General features: G+C 42.4%; 1 protein-coding gene and 1 pseudogene across 1 annotated transcript; one reads left to right on the top strand and one right to left on the bottom strand.

Moving 5' to 3' along the window:
• Positions 1-737: 737 nt before the first annotated feature.
• LOC111208937 lies at positions 738-2,670 on the bottom strand (annotated as a pseudogene).
• Positions 2,671-17,041: 14,371 nt separating this feature from the next.
• Positions 17,042-17,557, top strand: LOC125591872 (uncharacterized mitochondrial protein AtMg00810-like). Its single transcript, XM_048766768.1, has one exon. It carries the CDS (start codon positions 17,042-17,044, stop codon positions 17,555-17,557), a length of 516 nt encoding a protein of 171 aa, XP_048622725.1.
• The last annotated feature ends 379 nt before the right edge of the window (positions 17,558-17,936 follow it).

Genomic DNA, 17,936 nt, shown 5'->3' with positions numbered 1-17,936 from the left:
GGTTTTAAAACAGCAGGGACACAGATTTGAAACTTAGAATCAACACCTTAGAAAGTCCTATTCTCAGAAGCACACTATACCATATCCTAGTCTAGCAACCAAGTTCATCTAGTCAACAACTTAGCAAATCCTGTCTGACAATCCCCTCTACCAACCTCAATTCTTGCATAAAAGTGTAGGCTTTACCTTGGGGGTATGGATCACATGATGCAAGGATGCTCAAACAAATATCTGAAACTGCAGGTAAATAAAAGTTCATTTCCTATCTCTCTACTAATTTCTCTCTCAATCAAAGTCTGCTTATATTACAAAATCATTAACCAAGATTGGACAGGCTTCCATGAATCAAGCTTTAATAGTTTTAGCCACCAAATCCTGTTCACTTATTGTTGACCTATATCCTAGGAATATTTGTGAATCAAGACTTAATGGTTGTAGCCACCAAGTCATATTCTAATCCTTTACCTATAGAATTCTTATGAATCAAGCCTTAATGGTTGTAGCCACCAAGTCCTGTTTGAATTCTTTTCCAAAATTATCATCTATAATTATATATATATATATTTTTTTTTTCTTGTTTTTTTTCTTTTCTCTCTCTCTTTTTTTTTTAATATAATCTTAATTTCGAAACATAGAGAGAGAGGGTGATAAATCTACACAAGGTTTTACCTTCCAGACTTGTTTGAAGAATCCGATCCATAGCTAAACATCTGAGGCGTCTGTGCAGCTCTACACTCAAAAGGCTCCAAAAGACACCAAAATCACCACATTCCTCCAAATCGTCTCTGAACCTGTAAATACTCTAAATAGATTCTATATCGTAGTAAATATATATTAAAATACTTATAAACTATGGTTAAAAATGTGTAAAATCCATGGCCTATCAAACTTATGACCAGCGTTTGTTTTCAAAGATTTTTACTAATTTTAAAATCCTTATGCGTTGTAATTCTATTTAGCTTTCTCGCTCTCAATAATCTAGTAATTCTATTTAACTTTTTATAATTACTGTTGTCGTTATTAAATACTCTCTCCGTTCTTAAAAGATCCATGTTTTAGAAAAAAAAATGTTTTAAAAAGATACATTTTTTACATTTTCAGTACATTAATTATGAAAAATTGTTTTTTTCAAAAAAATACAATTGTGTTTAATAAAATTTTATTGGTTAAAAGTTATTGGGAATAGTTAAGAAAAACAATGTATTGGAAAATATAATTTTATATATTTTCTTAATAAGTGTAACTATAACATGGATCTTTTAGAAATCCAAGGAAGAAGTATATTAGTCTGAAATTTTATAGCTTTGCCAACAACCTAGACTAAAAGAGAAAAAGATAAATAGTTTTAGTTGTTATGTTTTTTTACCAAAGTTTTATATGTATACAGTTCATATACAGACCTTGAATTAAGATTCGAATTAAGCTTCACCACCATCACTTAGATATATTCCAAAACTTTGTCTACATTTATTGTCCACGCCACAGATATTGGTGAAAATCTCACCCATGGATTGCTCATTGCGCATGTTCCATCTATGATTCTTTATTTTTATGTGAAGATTACAATTTATATAATAAAACCGCTTGAGGGCTTGATCCATGAGCCTGTGGCCGACGCATATTCCCTGAGTCCCCACTCGGACAACCCCTTTCTTATATTTGAATAGATCAGGCCATACTGCTTCCACAAAGCTCAGCGGGTCATGGAGGCACACTCCTACAACCAACAACAATAAAAACAATTGTTTAGATCAAAGTTTCTTGCTTTATCATAGACACAATCAGATTTGACGTTGCAAGCTTTGTAAAATTTGCACACGTCACTTAACAATCTTGTGCGTTTCCCTTGGAGTTACGCAACGCTAAGAGGTCATCATCTAGAACAGAAGAAATAGACTTGCTTTCAGAAGTCAGAACCATTAAGCGCGAATGTTATATGGAGATTAGAGTAGGAGAAAGTTTTACTCACCTGTTAGTTTAAGTTGGGTACTGATGTTTATCCCAACAGTGATATCAGTTCCAGACATGAACCCAACATCAGCTGCTTCTGGGTCACCATATATCTGCATAGAAAGGAAAAAACCCATAAACATGAATCATTTTATCATTGATAGAAGATTAAATAAGAGGTTTGGAGGGACCTCTATATTCGCTTCAAATGGGGGATTGATATTCCCTAACGCAAAGAAAGCTCCACCAAATATGAAAATCATCTTCGCCGTACTCGCTAATGAACTATCACGTTTGATGGGCTAAGATGAAAAGAAACAATCATGGTGACAAACTCAAATTGAGTTTTAATTAAAGATTATGATTCTTACTATTGCAAGATTGATCAGTGGTCAAAGAATGGTGACTTCACCCAGATAGTCAGAGACCCTCTCTACTCCCTACGGAAAATGAACTGCATTGTTGTCACATTTTTTTCTACTCAGAAGAGGAAGAGAGACATCCCCATTTTTACCGTGCACAAAATCAGCTACCGAGGGAATCCCATCTTGGATCAAAACAGCAAACACATAAAATAGAAGTCATAACAACAGTTTGACTTTGTAGCATATAAAGGAAATAAAGATTTCTATTGTTTAATATTCAAGAGAGGAGAGAAAGATCGTACTTTAAGGGTTCGGAGCTTCCTACTATGACTGGAACATTAGGGTAGCCAGCAATTGTGGGAAACGGAATTCACACCGTCAAGATTTGTTAATCGGAGGAAAGCCAAGCTAACCTAGCCTTCCCTGAACGTTCCGGTTATCTGCTAGGCCACGCACAACACAATCAATATGAAAGAGTCAAAAGTAATAAATCGTAAAAGAGCGAAAAGAGAACAAAAGAGGTCTTATTTCCGAATTCGCGTTTGAGCGTGAACAACAGGTAAGATCCTAGGCCACGAGAGCTGTCGGTACGTTCGCTAGTCTAGCCACTTAAGTTCTAACCTAGTCGAGTTGCAGCTCGATAGTAAAAACGGAAAAATGCCTAAATTGCTCTAAGTATTAAGTTTGCTCTGAGAAAGCTCTCTCTTGCTCCTCGCCTTAAGCCCTCCTTATATACTCTCTCTAGGTCGGTTTACGCCTTTTCCTGGGCCGGATACGTCGCGAGATGGGCTTTTCCATTTTTCGTCACTCTTCATGATTATCTTCGGAAACTTGACATTTATCTTTTCCTGCGAAATCAAAAATAGACCGTCATATCAGCCTTGGGCTCAATTCTGCTCTAAAATCGTAAGTGGACCGTTTAGCCGTGGTCCAGCCCCCTTTTGGGCTGTTTTGGGACTTAGATGTTTTTACGATTTTTCCTAAGAAATAGCCGTTGGTTTTTCCGAAAGGATTCCGATTCCCCGTATAGTTAAGGAAACTGGTGTTCAAGCTAACCGTAGACGTTTTATACGGCAGGCAGGAATCCATTTCGACGACCAAGTTTTTATAACTTTTCCCGAAGTCTTTCTTTGATAATCCTAAGCGAGACAAGACATGGGTATTGCATCCAAGGGCCCGAGGATTGCGTTACGGGAACTTAGACGAGGATGCACGGTTTCGGGACAGAAGGTCAGTCCTCGCCCATGGACGAGGTGACCTCGGCGCGGGTCGTCCTCGCCCATGGGTGAGGTGACCTCGGCGCGGGACGTCCTCGCCCATGGCCGAGGTGACCTCGGCGCGGGCCGTCCTCGCCCATGGGCGAGATGACCTCGGCGCGGGCCGTCCTCGCCCATGGGCGAGGTGACCTCGGCGCGGGCCGTCCTCGCCCATGGGCGAGGTGACCTCGGCGCGGGCCGTCCTCGCCCATGGGCGAGGTGACCTCGGCGCGGGCCGTCCTCGCCCATGGGCGAGGTGACCTCGGCGCGGGCCGTCCTCGCCCATAGGCGAGGTGACCTTGGCCCGGGCCGTCCTCGCCCATGGGCGAGGTGACCTCGGCGCGGGCCGTCCTCGCCCATGGGCGAGGTGACCTTAGTGCGGGCCATCCTCGCCCATGGGCGAGGTGACCTCGATCAAGACGGCCCTGGCTTACGATCGAGACCTCATCCAGACTGATCCTCTTCTCGACATTCCTCGGTTCGCAACCACGAAAAACTGTCTTTTACTTGATTAATCGTTTTCCGGGAATGTCTAGTTTTCAAGGATCGATCGAGAGTTGGTTTTCCGGGAACTTTCAGGCATTGATTCCGTCGTGACCGGTTTTGACCCCAACAGTTAGCCCCCAGCTATCTAGGATCCGCGGACCTGGGTGTGAGGTCCTAGCTTGCGGTATGACTTGTTTTGATGGAATCAGACGTAATCGTTTGCCGAAAGTCCGAGAATGAATAGTAACCTTTTTTACTATATATAGGTGGAGTAAGTTTTTTTTCAAAGTCTTCACTAACTTCTCTTCACAAGAAAATTTCTCCAAGGTAGAAATTTCTCTTATCCTCTCTCTCTTTACCTTTGTGTCAAAGTTTTTGTCTTTCAAAAAATGACTTCAAGAAAGTGATTCTCTAAGAAGAAGACTTCCCCTCAATCATCTTCTGGCAATCCTTGTACCAAGGAGGAGATTGTTTCCCAAGAGGAATTCGAAGTCGAGCAAGAAGAGAAGGAAGCGTACTGGGATGCATTATGCGGTTCGATAATTCCTCCGCCCGAAGTCTTCTATCCCACAAGACCCGCGACGCAGCTTGATCCTACCCTTCCGAGCAGGACCTCTCCCGCCTATCTTAAGACCCTGCGGGAGTTTTACAGAGTTCCGAGCGGGGCTGTGATTCGAGTTCCGAGCGGGGTTGTGATTCGAGTCCCGGTGCATGGGGAGAGTGCGGAGGATCCCCCGGAGGGATTCTTCACATGCTACGAAGCTTTCCTGACATGTTGTCGCATGTGGTTCCCGATTCCCGAGGCCATCGTCCGCTCACTCGACCATTTTGAGCTGTCAATCAGTCAGCTAAATGTTGCGGCGTTGCAGAACTTTCTTGGCGTGCTGATCCTGAGCTACGAGCTCGGAATGGACCTCAGCCCCGACGAATTTGAAGGGCTATGGTCGACACGAAAGACCTCGATTGACTACTCATACCGCATGGCTCCCAAGAGACATATGTCGATAATCCAAGGGCATACTTCAAATGCCAAGGGATGGTTCGAGCGTTTTTTCTATGTTCGAATCGATAGCGCATCCGTCGAGGAGAACTGTCTCCCCCTGTTCCGTGGCAAATGGAACTTTCATCGTGATATGATGGTTTGAAATTTGGTTCGTATAGATACTCGGAGGTATCTAACACATTTTTTTTGTAGCGAACAGTATCCTCCCCGCGATCCCTAGGGACCTGTTTGCTAAGCGCGATCTTCTCCGTAATGGTTCGTTCTTTTGGGATTCCTACATCCTAGACAGGATCCGGAATGCAGTGGCGCTCTACCGATCGCGAGGCATCTCCCGACCTTTACGTGCATCGGATGTGGACGAGCCGCACGCCGACGCTATTCCTGATCAGAGGGAGAGAGTTAGGCCCCGAAAGGACAAGGGATTCGCTCTGGAAGACAGAAAATTTGTCTCAGAAGATCTTCCGCTACCCGGATGGAACCCGGTTTTCACCCCGGGTGATGGGAGTGGAACCAGCGAGGCTCCTCTTCCGGACGACTTTTTTTGCCAACCTTCCTCCCGGTTTTACTACTCCAGCGTCACTGGATGAAGCGTCGAGGAGAGAAGTGGTCGCGGAAGGTTCTCGGTTGATCAACGAGGTTTAGTCTCTGAATTTTTTTTTTTTGGCGAGTCTTAGTTTGTCGCTTCCATGTTTGACCCTCGATTCTTGTAGGGAATGCGGGTCTTTAATTCAACGCTTGACGGAAGTTTCAGAGAGGCGCGTCTTTCGCACTGCAAGGCCGAAGAGATCGAGAGGAAATTCATCCGTTTTCAGAACGAGGTTGCGGAAAGAGAGCGCAGACAGGCTGAGTCCCATTCCCGAGCTCTCATTCGTGCGGAGAGGAAGTGGAGGATGACGATTGCTGCTGAGTTTGCGAGGAGAGCTACATTGTTTGATGCTGAGTTCAGGAGTTTCAAGGACGCTCAAGACTACGTGGGTGACCTTTGGAAGTCGCAGAACGATGATTTCTCTTTTCTCTCCAAGGTTGCTGAGATGTCGGGCCTCATGGATGGGTGCGCCCAGGCCGAGTCGATGGTTCCTCCAATTGAGGGGAGGATCCGAGAGCTTTGGGAACCTATCCAGGTTTCGGAGGACACGACGGAAGCAGGAGCCGTTGCTGCAGACGAGGGAGGAGAAGTGGATCAGCCCGCAGACTCATTTGGAGCCTCGATTTCTGGGTATCTTGACCTTGATCTCTGAAGGTCGTCGGGATTGTTTTCCCTTCGCCTTTATCTCAAGATTTCATGTAGTGTTTTAGGCCGAGTGTGGCCGTTCATTATTTGAGTGTGCTATGGCCTTGCGAGGTCATTTGACTATGTGCGGGACTGGCCGTTGGTGGCTTCGAATCCCAGCCACTCTGTGGCTTTTTTATATATAACGAATGTTCTTTTAGCATTCTATGGGTTTTAGTTTATACTTCTGCCAAGTGTCGAGGGAAAGAAACGAGTAGTCACTTCGTATCTTAACTCTTAATTTGTCGTTCCGTTCGTTTGCTCTGTCGAGGGTATTCAAAAACGTTTAGGAGTTTTACGAAGTTTCGTGAGCGTTTTAGATGTGGACGATGAGACATGTTTTAAGATCTCGTATCAGTTTTGATATCATGCCTTGAGATGTTAAGACCTAGGTTTACTTTCGGCTCTAAGGCTATGCGACGACTAATCGGCTTTCATTTTGCCCGTTGGCGATTTCTACTTGATTCTTTCCGATTAAAGTCTGAGACTGGGCGCCGGCTTATATGACTTGTGTGGGAAGAATCGAGCACTCTCCAGAGAACGTCTGGTGTGCTGACCAAAATTTCAGATTTTCTTGTATAGCGCGCTATGGTATCCTTGTCGGATGTAAGAGAACATTTAGTTTTTATGAAAGGTTTGACTACGAGTTCTTTTTTAGAGAATGTTTTGGACTTGTCTGTCAGGGCCAATCGACGAGCATTTTGTATTTTAGAGTCACGGACGGACTGTGTATTTGGATAATATCTTTTGAGAAATATTTGCGACGTCTCGCTTTCTCGATGATATGTTTTTGCTGTGAGATGGCTACGATCTTCGTTTTTACAGAAGATGCGTTTTTCCGGTCTTGCTTGACCATGACTATGTGTGAATTATGTAGGAATTAGTTTTCGTCCAAGGACTGCTTGGACGGTATGCCTTTATCTTGGGCGTCTCTTAGGCCAACCTTAGATTACTGCGACTTATTGCAAGTGAATCATGAGATCGGAAGAAGGTGGAATTTATTGAAAAAGTTTCGAAAATATCGAGTACATTCATGGATATTTCGGACTTTGTGGGAGTATACGAGTATACGTACCCACCCCCCCCCTTTTTAACGAGGGGGATAGCTGAACTTGTTGATATGACAAGCTGCCTACGTACCTCTTTCAAGGATCAAGCCATCTCGTAGTTCTGCTTGTTGCTGCGGGTGTTCCTACTCACTGGATGGGATCGCTCCGGTTACTTCAGCCGTTTGGGCTTCAGTTGGATCGACGACCGTTTCAGGAGTGGGGCTGTCCGCTGTCAAGGCGATGGACTAGGGGACTATGTCACTGTCTGGAGTCGTTGCCTGGTCGGGTGATTCTGGATCACTTTTTATGGAGCTCTCGGGAGCGTTTTGAGCTTTCTTAGCTCGCTTCGGGTTGACCGCGGGGGTGTTCCGAGTTGGTGGTAGTTTATGCTCGGCCAAGAAGCAGAGCCTAGACTGTTTCTGGCATCCCCAGATTACCGCTATTCCGTTTGGAGTTGGGAACTTGATGCCAAGGTGGTAAGTCGACGGTACCGCTTTCATGGCATTGATCCAAGGAGTTCCCACGATGACATTGTAGATGGCCGGGTTATCGACTACCGTGAAGTCAATGATTTTCGTCATCTTTTTAGCCATTACTGGGAGTTTGATTGATCCGAGGGTCATTGACGTTGCACCTGAGAAACCGGTGAGGGGTTTTGGTTCCGGGACGACTTCTCCGAGTTCAATGTTCATCCTCCGGAGGGTATCGCGGAAGATGACGTTGACTGTGCTTCCCGTGTCGATAAGGATCCTTCCCACTTCTAGGTCTCGGATTACAAGATCGATAACCAATGGGTCGCAGTGAGGTTTGTCGATTCAGATGGTTTCCCGCTCTTCGAAGACGATCGTATCATTAGGGGCGTCGTTGGTTGGGGACCGAGCCGGCCAGCTTGAACTCGTCTCAGCCTTCCGTCAATAAGCTTTGATCGACGAGATCGAATCGCGATAGAATTACGATCCCCCAATGATCATGCTCACCCTTCGATGGTTGCTGTCGTTTCCTCGGTCATCCTGCCTCCTTCCGCGTTTCTCGCCCGACTGATTTTCGCGGGTGTCATTTTCGGGGGACTCTTTATCAGTTTTGGGAGGGCGATCGGAATTCAGAAGGAGATCTTTTATGCCTGTGACCTTCGAAATTTCGCCGGCGAGGAGCTTCGCAGCAAGCCTTGCGCCGAGGACCTTGCAGTTCATAGTGGAATGACCTCTGGTCTGGTGGAACTCGCAGTTCATAGTGGAATGACCTCTGGTCTGGTGGAATTATCCTTGAACTGGTTCCTGGTCCAGGTATTTCCGGAAGTCTTTCCCTGTTCGGAGTTGATAGCGTAATTATGCTCGCCCTGGAGATCTTCTCCCTCGTGGTGGACATACCTGTCGTTATGAGGGTTTTTTCTTCACGCGGACGTCTTCTGCGGGTTGTACTTCTGGGAGAGGACTTTCATCTCTTCTTCCATCATGATGAAGTTTGTTGCCTTGTGAAGAGCGTCCAGGAATGTTTTTGTTTTTTCAAGGGATATCCATTGCCGGAGTTTCGACATGTACCAGAGAGTTTTCCGCAAAGCGTCGACTGCCACTTTGTCACTGATTCCAGTGACTCTTGCCATTACCAGCTTGAACCTTTTCATGAATTCGCGGAGTGGTTCGTCTTCTCTTTGAGATAGACTCTTAAGGTCGACGTCTGAGGTTTCCCTGTCCATGAACATGGAATACTGTTTGAGAAACTCCGAGGCGAGCTGACGGAAACTTCCGATGGAGTTTCATTTCAGACGAGAAAACCATTCGAGCGCGGCTCCTTGGAGGTTTTCGACGAAGAGGAGGCAGTAGCCAGCGTCTTGTTCGCGTTTCTTGAGTTTGCACCTTCCCATCACGATCTGGAAAGACTGAAGATGCGCCTTCAGGTCGGTGGGGCCATCGTAGACGGGAATTTTGATCTTCCCAGGATCTGAGATGTTAGTTTCCGTGATTCGGTCAGTGAACGGAGTTTTCCGCGCTTCCTCGAGAAGTCTGTCGATCTCGGGTGCAGCGCTTGTCGCGTGGTGAATCTGCGACTTTACCGCCTTGATTTCTGCCGCAGTTTTTGTGATGTACTCGCGGAGATCATGGATCTCATCAGGATTTCTAGCTGCCATGCGAGCCTGTCGGCGTTGGGTGCGGTGGATCCGAGCCTGATTCTCGGCCAGTTCATTCTGCTCTTCCCAATAGAGGTTTTCTTCTTCCTCTGTCATGGGCTTTTCGAACGACGCGTCCTGCCGAGCGGACTGGCTTTGCGTTCTTCTCGGATGGACGTCGGCACTTCCGTCTGAGTGATCGGACTGGTCGCTTATGTCCAGATCGATCCTCTCAAAATCCCCTCCTTCGTTGCTCTCGGCGGGAGGTGGAAGGGTTTCCGCGGTCGGTTGTGCGCCTGGCGGGACTGTTTCGTCAGGGTTCTGACCTGAAGAATCCTTGTCTGCCCATGTGGCCCGATCGCTCGAAGTCTCGAAATCGAATCTTCTGCCGCTGCGGGCTCTTGTGGCCCCGCGCGGGTTTTTACTCTTGGCCTTCGCCGTTAAGGTTTCCACCTGTTTTGCGAGAGAGGCCACGAGCTTTCCTTGTTCGTCCGACTTTTTCTGAGCGGAGGCGAACATTTCTTTCATCTGGTCCAGTATCACGGCGTTTGTAGTGACCGTGGATACGTTTCCAGCTGGAGTTCTTTCAGCATTGGCATTGACGGATGTCCCGTCGTGCGTTTGGTTGTCTTTATCAGCGTCGATCGTCATACCTGACAGAGCGTGCCCGGTTACGTGAGAGATAGATCTGTACCCCCCTCCTTCTAGTGCCAAACTGTGGGAACCGAAATTCACGCCGTCAAGATTTGTTAATCGAAGGAAAGCCAAGCTAACCTAGCCTTCCCTGAAGGTCCCGGTTATCTGCTGGGCGACACACAACACAATCAATATGAAAGAGTCGAAAGTAATAAATCGTAAAAGAGCGAAAAGAGAACAAAGAGGTCTTATTTCCGAATTCGCGTTTGAGCGTGAACAACAGGTAAGATCCTAGGCCACGAGAGCTGTCGGTACGTTCGCTAGTCTAGCCACCTAAGTTCTAACCTAGTCGAGTCGCAGCTCGGTAGTAAAAACGAAAAAATGCCTAAAATGCTCTAAGTATTAAGTTTGCTCTGAGAAAGCACTCTCTTGCTCCTCGCCTTAAGCCCTCCTTATATACTCTCTCTACGTCGGTTTGCGCCTTTTCCTGGGCCGGATTCGTCGCGAGATGGGCTTTTCCATTTTTCGTCACTCTTCATGATTATCTTCGGAAACTTGACATTTATCTTTTCCTGCGAAATCAAAAATAGATCGTCATATCAGCCTTGGGCTCAATTCTGTTCTAAAATCGTAAGTGGGCCGTTTAGCTGTGGTTCAGGACCCTTTTGGGCTGTTTTGGGACTTAGACCATTTTACGATTTTTCCTAAGAAATAGCCATTGGTTTTTCCAAAAGGATTCTGATTCCCCGTATAGTTAAGGTAACTGGTGTTCAAGCTAACCGTTGCCATTTTATACGGCAGGCAGGAATCCATTTCGACGACCAAGTTTTTATAACTTTTCCCGAAGTCTTTCTTTGATAATCCTAAGCGAGACGAGACATGGGTATTGCGTCCAAGGGCCCAAGGATTGCGTTACGGGAACTTAGACGAGGATGCACGGTTTCGGGACAGTAGGTCGGTCCTCGCCCATGAACGAGGTGACCTCGGCGCGGGCCGTCCTCGCCCATGGCCGAGGTGACCTCGGCGCGGGCCGTCCTCGCCCATGGGCGAGGTGACCTCGGCGCGGGCCGTCCTCGCCCATGGGCGAGGTGACCTCGGCGCGGGCCGTCCTCGCCCATGGGCGAGGTGACCTCGGCGCGGGCCGTCCTCGCCCATGGGCGAGGTGACCTCGGCGCGAGCCGTCCTCGCCCATGGGCGAGGTGACCTCGGGGCGGGTCATCCTCGCCCATGGGCGAGGTGACCTCGGCGCGGGCCATCCTCGCCCATGGGCGAGGTGACCTCGGCGCGGGCCGTCCTCGCCCATGGGCGAGGTGACCTCGGCGCGGGTCGTTCCCGCCCAGGGGCGAGGTGACCTCGATCGAGACGGCCCTGGCTTACGATCGAGACCTCATCCAGACTGATCCTCTTCTCGACATTCCTCGGTTCGCAACCGGGAAAAACTGTCTTTTACTTGATTAACCGTTTTTCGGGAATGTCTAGTTTTCAAAGATCGATCGAGAGTTGGTTTTCCGGGAACTTTCAGGCATTGATTCCGTCCGGTTTTGACCCCAACAACAATCTCCCACTATTGTTTTGCATAAAGGATAAAAAAGAGAGAAATCACAGCCATATCATGAGAACATTTTTCAAAGGAAACTGTATATAGATATAGTGATGCATTGTACATACCCAGAGTAAGGCGTTGATTGTCGCATCTTGTGTTGAAACTTACCAGACACAGTACTTAGTAACTTTGTCATCATTGTCGTCATGATATCTGCTAACCAACACATATAATATACACAGTAATGTTATAACCATGTTTGTTGTCGCTCATGTCCTTAAAATGTTATAAGCTCGTTGAATGGAGAGTTTCTGAGTTCTTCCAAAGCTCGTCCTCTAAATCCGAAAACCATAAAACAATACAAAATAGACAGTACTCAGAAGGCAATTCATTTTATTTGGAAGCAATTCATCAATCAGGTGATAAAGAATTAGTTCCAAGAATGTACTTATAAAAAACGTAAATCATAAGCAGAGGTATAACAGAGCATCAAGTTGAACCATTACAAATAGTTTTTCTCCGGAATTTCACGACAGAGCCGATAAGCTCTATCTCCGCCACGGCATCTTCTACCCGTTCTACTGTCATATCCTTATCTTATGCATCATTGTGCCAGTACTTCTTTCACTCACGCCGTGCCTTATCTTTCAGTGATGTCTCTGTGCGCGATTCTTTGGATGAGCCCGGTGTGATATGGTGTCGACTATGTGGATCTGAATTTCGGCACGGATATCGTTTAGGAGGTGAGGTTTCATGTGGTGGTTCTACAAACGGTGCTTTTGCGGCTGACTCTTGTATGGTTTACTGATGGAAGCCAGGAAGATGTGGAAACCCGCAAAAGACTTCAGATTAGGGTTCGAAAGAGAGCTCAAAGTGGAGACGTTTGCTCCTTATTGCAAAAGTGTCTTTTGGAATACGGAGGTGGCTCTTCAATAGTTGGATTACTTTAAAAGGTTATCAAAGTAGTGGTCAGTGGTGTTAAAGCAATCATAAATGAGATTGAAGCGGCGGAGAAGATGGTATGGAACATTGATCGACAGGACCGGTGGCTACGTTGTTTTCAGAAAAGATGAAGCTGAGTTTAATTAAAAGCCCAACGAAACATAAAAGTAGAAATCTAGCCCGCGTAAATTCATAAAATTAGTCGTTATTTTCTAAAAGCCCATAAGCAAAATAAAACAAAAAAGCCAGCCTGGATAAAGTCACAAACCCCGGTTATTGTCTGTTTTTACTAATGTCACGTGTCCAAAAACATTATCTTCTTCTTGCTGACGTGGTGGCCTGTGGAGAGAGACAAATCAACTTTATTGTAATAGATAGATACTAGATGACTTCCTGCAATATCGCAGAATATTAAAATTTAAATATTACTTGCATAAGTAAATTTTGTATATATTTGAAATCTATAATAATTTCAATAAAATAAATTTGTTGATAAAAGATAGATAGAAAACTTTTGATTAGTTAATAATATAAGAATAATATTAAATTTTATTACATTATACTAATCATCTTAACACATACATCTCATAAATATGAAAAAAACAAAAACAAAAAAACAAAAACTATCATAAATGAGGTGTGACATATTTATACTATTATTTGAGAAGTGAATTTTCTTTCTTGTCATCTTTTCCATGATTTTAGTAAATTTGATTAATTGTATCTTCTCCATGATTTTAAGATAAGTCATTAGTTTAATTAATATTATTATTTAAATTTTATTTCGATGTCTATATATTTATCATGATATTAGAGTAATTAATCAACATTAATATATTCTACCAATATATATACTATTATTTCAAAGAATATTTTAATATATAATTATCATGATCTTTAAGATATTTAATTAAAATAGATATTAACAATTGATATTACCGATGATATCATAATTAATTTTATCTTATATTTAGTTTACGATTTTAATGACTAATATTATACTCAGTTTCTCTAATTCTTATTGAAAATATTAATCAAATACAAATTATGATAAAATTTATATATAATTATACTAATATATTTTAATTAATCGGTTTCTTTATCTTATTCGGTTGGATCGGTTAATATACTGAACCATATCCATATACTGTGCTTCTTAAAAATAACAGTCATTCAGTTTATTCGGTACTACCAAATCAAAACTATTTTATCTATTTTGGTTCGGTTTGATTTTTATTGGTTTGGTTTTACCGGGTTGAACACTCCTAGACTATCGTTATTTTGTTGATGTCTTATGAGTTGTGATTTTTGTAATCCTTTCAGTGCCATTTGATTTCTTTCAGTCCAAATACAATAAGTGTTTAATTTCAAATCCAAGTTTCCTAATTTAACTATTACTATATAATTTTTTTTGATCCAAAATCTAAACCCATAAATAAAATATGAAACAAAAAAAAATAGTTTAATACATTGATTACCAATATTAATATTTAAAATTTTAAAATTTATAATATTAATTAAAAATTTATCTAATTTACTTATCATTATTTTATAAAAATAAACTTTAGAATTAAAAATTGTTAGATATACAGATATATTAGTCCGCACAAGGTGTGGAACATCAACTAGTATCTAATATTTATGTCAAATTCAGAAAATAATCAATTTGAAACGATTATATTATATTACTGGGATATAATAAAAATTAATTTTGGGATTTAAAAAAAAAAAATTCATCAACAAATATTAGTTATTATGTATATTTTAGTGTGTACACAATTAAAAAAAACAGTATAGGATTAATTTCAAGATATTTTGAAATATAATATAAAAATCTCATAAAAAATTCTCAAGACATCTATATGCTTATTTATTTTATATTAAATAAAATACATTACTTAATAAAGGTAGGGTTCTAATCAAAATATATTTATAAATATAGATAATTTGAGGAAACTTGAGGAGATAGATAATTTTGTTTGTCTTATGGCTACAGATTCATATTTATGATAAATATCAAAATCATGTAATCTGCAATCAAATATAATATTATTTTCTTATAACAAACTAGAAATTACCTATTTAAAATAAAATAATACAGATTAAAACATTAAACCACATATTCTATAAAAAATATTATTTTAAAGAGTGCCTCAAGCATAATATTACATATAATATAATACATAATTCTTTTTGAAGATAGACTCTTAGAATTATGTTCTAATCTTACTTCTACTTATTAATTAGTTATATATGTAATAAGAATACAATACATATTATACTTATAATATTTAAGGTTAACCTAACACAATATAAATGGAACTTAGTTCATTGGCATTATTTGCGTAAGAATTACAAAGATCTTAAAGTTTAATTCATTATATATATATATATATACTTTTTCTGTAAGAAAGAATGAAACATAATAATTAAATTACAAACACTATATAGTATTTTCGTAAGATAGACTTTTCACTAATTAAAACCTCTTACACAAATTGATTGATGTATATTATACTACATCATTTGTAGCGTTTTCAGAAAAGATGAAGCTGAGTTTAATTAAAAACCCAACGAAAGATAAAATTAAAAGTTTAGCCCAGGTAAATTCATAAAATTAGTCGTTATTTTCGAAAAGCCCATAAGCAAAATAAAACAAAAAATCCAGCCTAGATAAAGTCACAAACCCCGGTTGCTGCATGTTTTTACTAATGCCACGTGTCCAAAAACGCTATCTTCTCCGTACTTACGTGGCAGCCTGTGGAGAGAGACAAGTCAACGTTATTGTAATAGATATCTTATAAAAATAACAAGTTTGAGATCGTCCACTCTGATTTATGGACTTTTCCTATCACAAGTTTAAGTGGTATAAATTACTATGCTCTGTTTCTTGATCATTCCACACACTTCTTGTGGGTTTATCCTTTGCACAGAAAAAGTGATCTTCACTCAAAATTTCTCCATTTCTTTCATATGTCAAAACTCAGTTCCAAACTCAGATTAAATCATTTCAATGTGACAATGGAGGAGAATATCAAAACAAGCAATTCCAAAGCTTTCTCGATGAAAATAGTATTATGGCTCGTTACTCTTGTCCCCATACCTCTCAACAAAATGGCAAGTCAGAGCGTATGATTCAAACAATTAATAATGATGTTCGCGCTCTCCTGTTTCAGGCTAAACTTGCTCCCACTTATTGGGTTGAGGCTCTCCATGTCGCAGTTCATGTGCTAAACATAACTCCTTTTTCAGCTATCAAAAATCTGATACCATACACCCTTCTCTTCCAAAAGCGACCTACTTATGACCATCTCAGGGTCTTTGGTTGCTTGTGCTTCCCAAATTTAAACCACTCAAATCTTCATAAACTCTCTCTGAGATCAACACCATATTTGTTTCTTGGATATCCTTCAAACCACAGAGGCTACAGATGTCTTGATCTCAAAACAAACTGCATCATCATCTCTCGCCATGTCACTTTTAAAGAAGACATGTTCCCTGCGGATGAGAAAGAGACTAAAACGATGATCAAATACAACTTTCTTGAAATCGACGCCAGCCCTCTCCTGAGTTTAAAAAGATCCTTCAAACACCACTCGTTGAGCCCCCTCAAACACAAGTCGTTCACATACCTCTTCCTGCACCCACAGGACCAAATCGAGCACCTAGCCAACCCACACACCCAATGACCACTCGCGCTAAGGAAGGTGTAAGAAAGCCAAAAACTGTAATCTCCCTGATCACAAACACTCCATCACCACTTTCAAAAAGCTACATCCAAGCCTTAAAAAACCCAAATTGGAACCCCTCTATGACTGAGGAACATGATGCCATGATTAAGACTAGGTCTTGGAGCTTGGTACCTAGACCTCCAAAGATCAATATAGTGAAATTGATGTGGCTCTGCAAACATAAGTTTGATGAACATGGCAACCTAAAAAGACATAAATCTAGACTTGTTTCTAACGGTAAATTGCAGGTACAGGGTGTGGACTTCACATAGACCTTCAGTCCCGTGGTAAAGCCAACAACCATCGGGAGGGTCCTCAACATTGCGGTAACTAATGACTGGCCAATCAACCAATTGGATGTCAAAAACGCCTTCCTACTGGGTGATCTTGAAGAAACAGTTTACATGAGCCATCCCCCAGGCTTTGTGAATAAACAGTTTCCTTTCCCAATCATGTATGCAAGCTACACAAAGCAATTTATTGGCTAAAATAAGCCCCAAGAACTTGGAACTCAAGATTTGAAAACTTCATCACTCGGTTGGGATTCAAAACAAGTAAAGCTGACACTTCTTTGTTCGTTTTCAGACAGGGTAAACAGCTGGCTTACATACTTCTTTACGTGGACGACATCTTGTTAACATGCTCCTCCACACCGCTTCTGTAACATATCATTGGTGCCCTCAAACAAGAGTTCCCCATGATAGATATGGGACGCATCTCCCACTTCCTTGGGATAAAAGCTGACTTTAACAAATCTGGCCTTTTCCTAAGTCAGTCACTGTATGCGCAAGAGATCATTGAAAGAGCAGGAATGGCTGATTGTAAACCAATAGCAACACCAGTTGACTTGAAGTCCAAGCTATCAGCAGAAGAAGGCCCTCTTGTCCCTGACCCGACGTCCTATAGAAGCCTCGCTGGAGCACTTCAGTATCTCACCTTTATAAGACCGGATATCTCTTACGCTGTTCACCAAATTTGCTTGTATATGCATTCACCTAGACAGCAACACTTCCAAGCTCTAAGACGAATAATTCGGTACATCAAAGGAACCATATCCCGCGGCTTGCAGTTAGTAAAAGACCGGATTGACAGCTTAACCGCTTACTCGGATGCAGATTGGAGAGGTTTTCCAGACATAAGAAGAAGTACCTCAGGCTACTGCGTCTTCCTAGGCAGCAACTTGATCTCATGGTTTGCAAAGAGGCAACCGACAGTGTCATGATCGAGCTCGGAAGCTGAATATAAGGGTGTTGCTAACACAGTTGCAGAACTCTGTTGGATAAGAAACCTGATGATCGAACTTCATTTGCGCATAGACAAAGCTTCAGTAGTATACTGCGATAACATAAGCTTTGTTTACCTGGCATCCAATCCCGTCAAACATCAGAGGACAAAACACATCGAACTGGACATACATTTCGTTCGTGAGAAAGTGGCAATCGGAGAAGTCAAAGTCGTTCAGGTACTATCATCTCTTCAGAATGCTGACATCTTCACAAAAGGCTTACTGACATCACTCTTCCAAGAGTTCAGAACCAGTTTGACCATCGGTACACCGGACACTCCAACTGAGGGAGGGTGACAGAATATAGAATATTATG

This window comes from Brassica napus, chromosome C8 (genome assembly GCF_020379485.1).
Source record: "Brassica napus cultivar Da-Ae chromosome C8, Da-Ae, whole genome shotgun sequence".
In the NCBI taxonomy this organism is placed as follows: domain Eukaryota; kingdom Viridiplantae; phylum Streptophyta; class Magnoliopsida; order Brassicales; family Brassicaceae; genus Brassica; species Brassica napus.
The sequence above is the reverse complement of the archived record's forward strand: the minus strand, read 5'-3'. Positions and strand labels throughout refer to the sequence as shown.

Bases quoted from the DNA above. Each gene is read 5' to 3' on its own strand.
- LOC125591872 (XM_048766768.1), top strand. From the start codon at position 17,042: ATGGGACGCATCTCCCACTTCCTTGGGATAAAAGCTGACTTTAACAAA.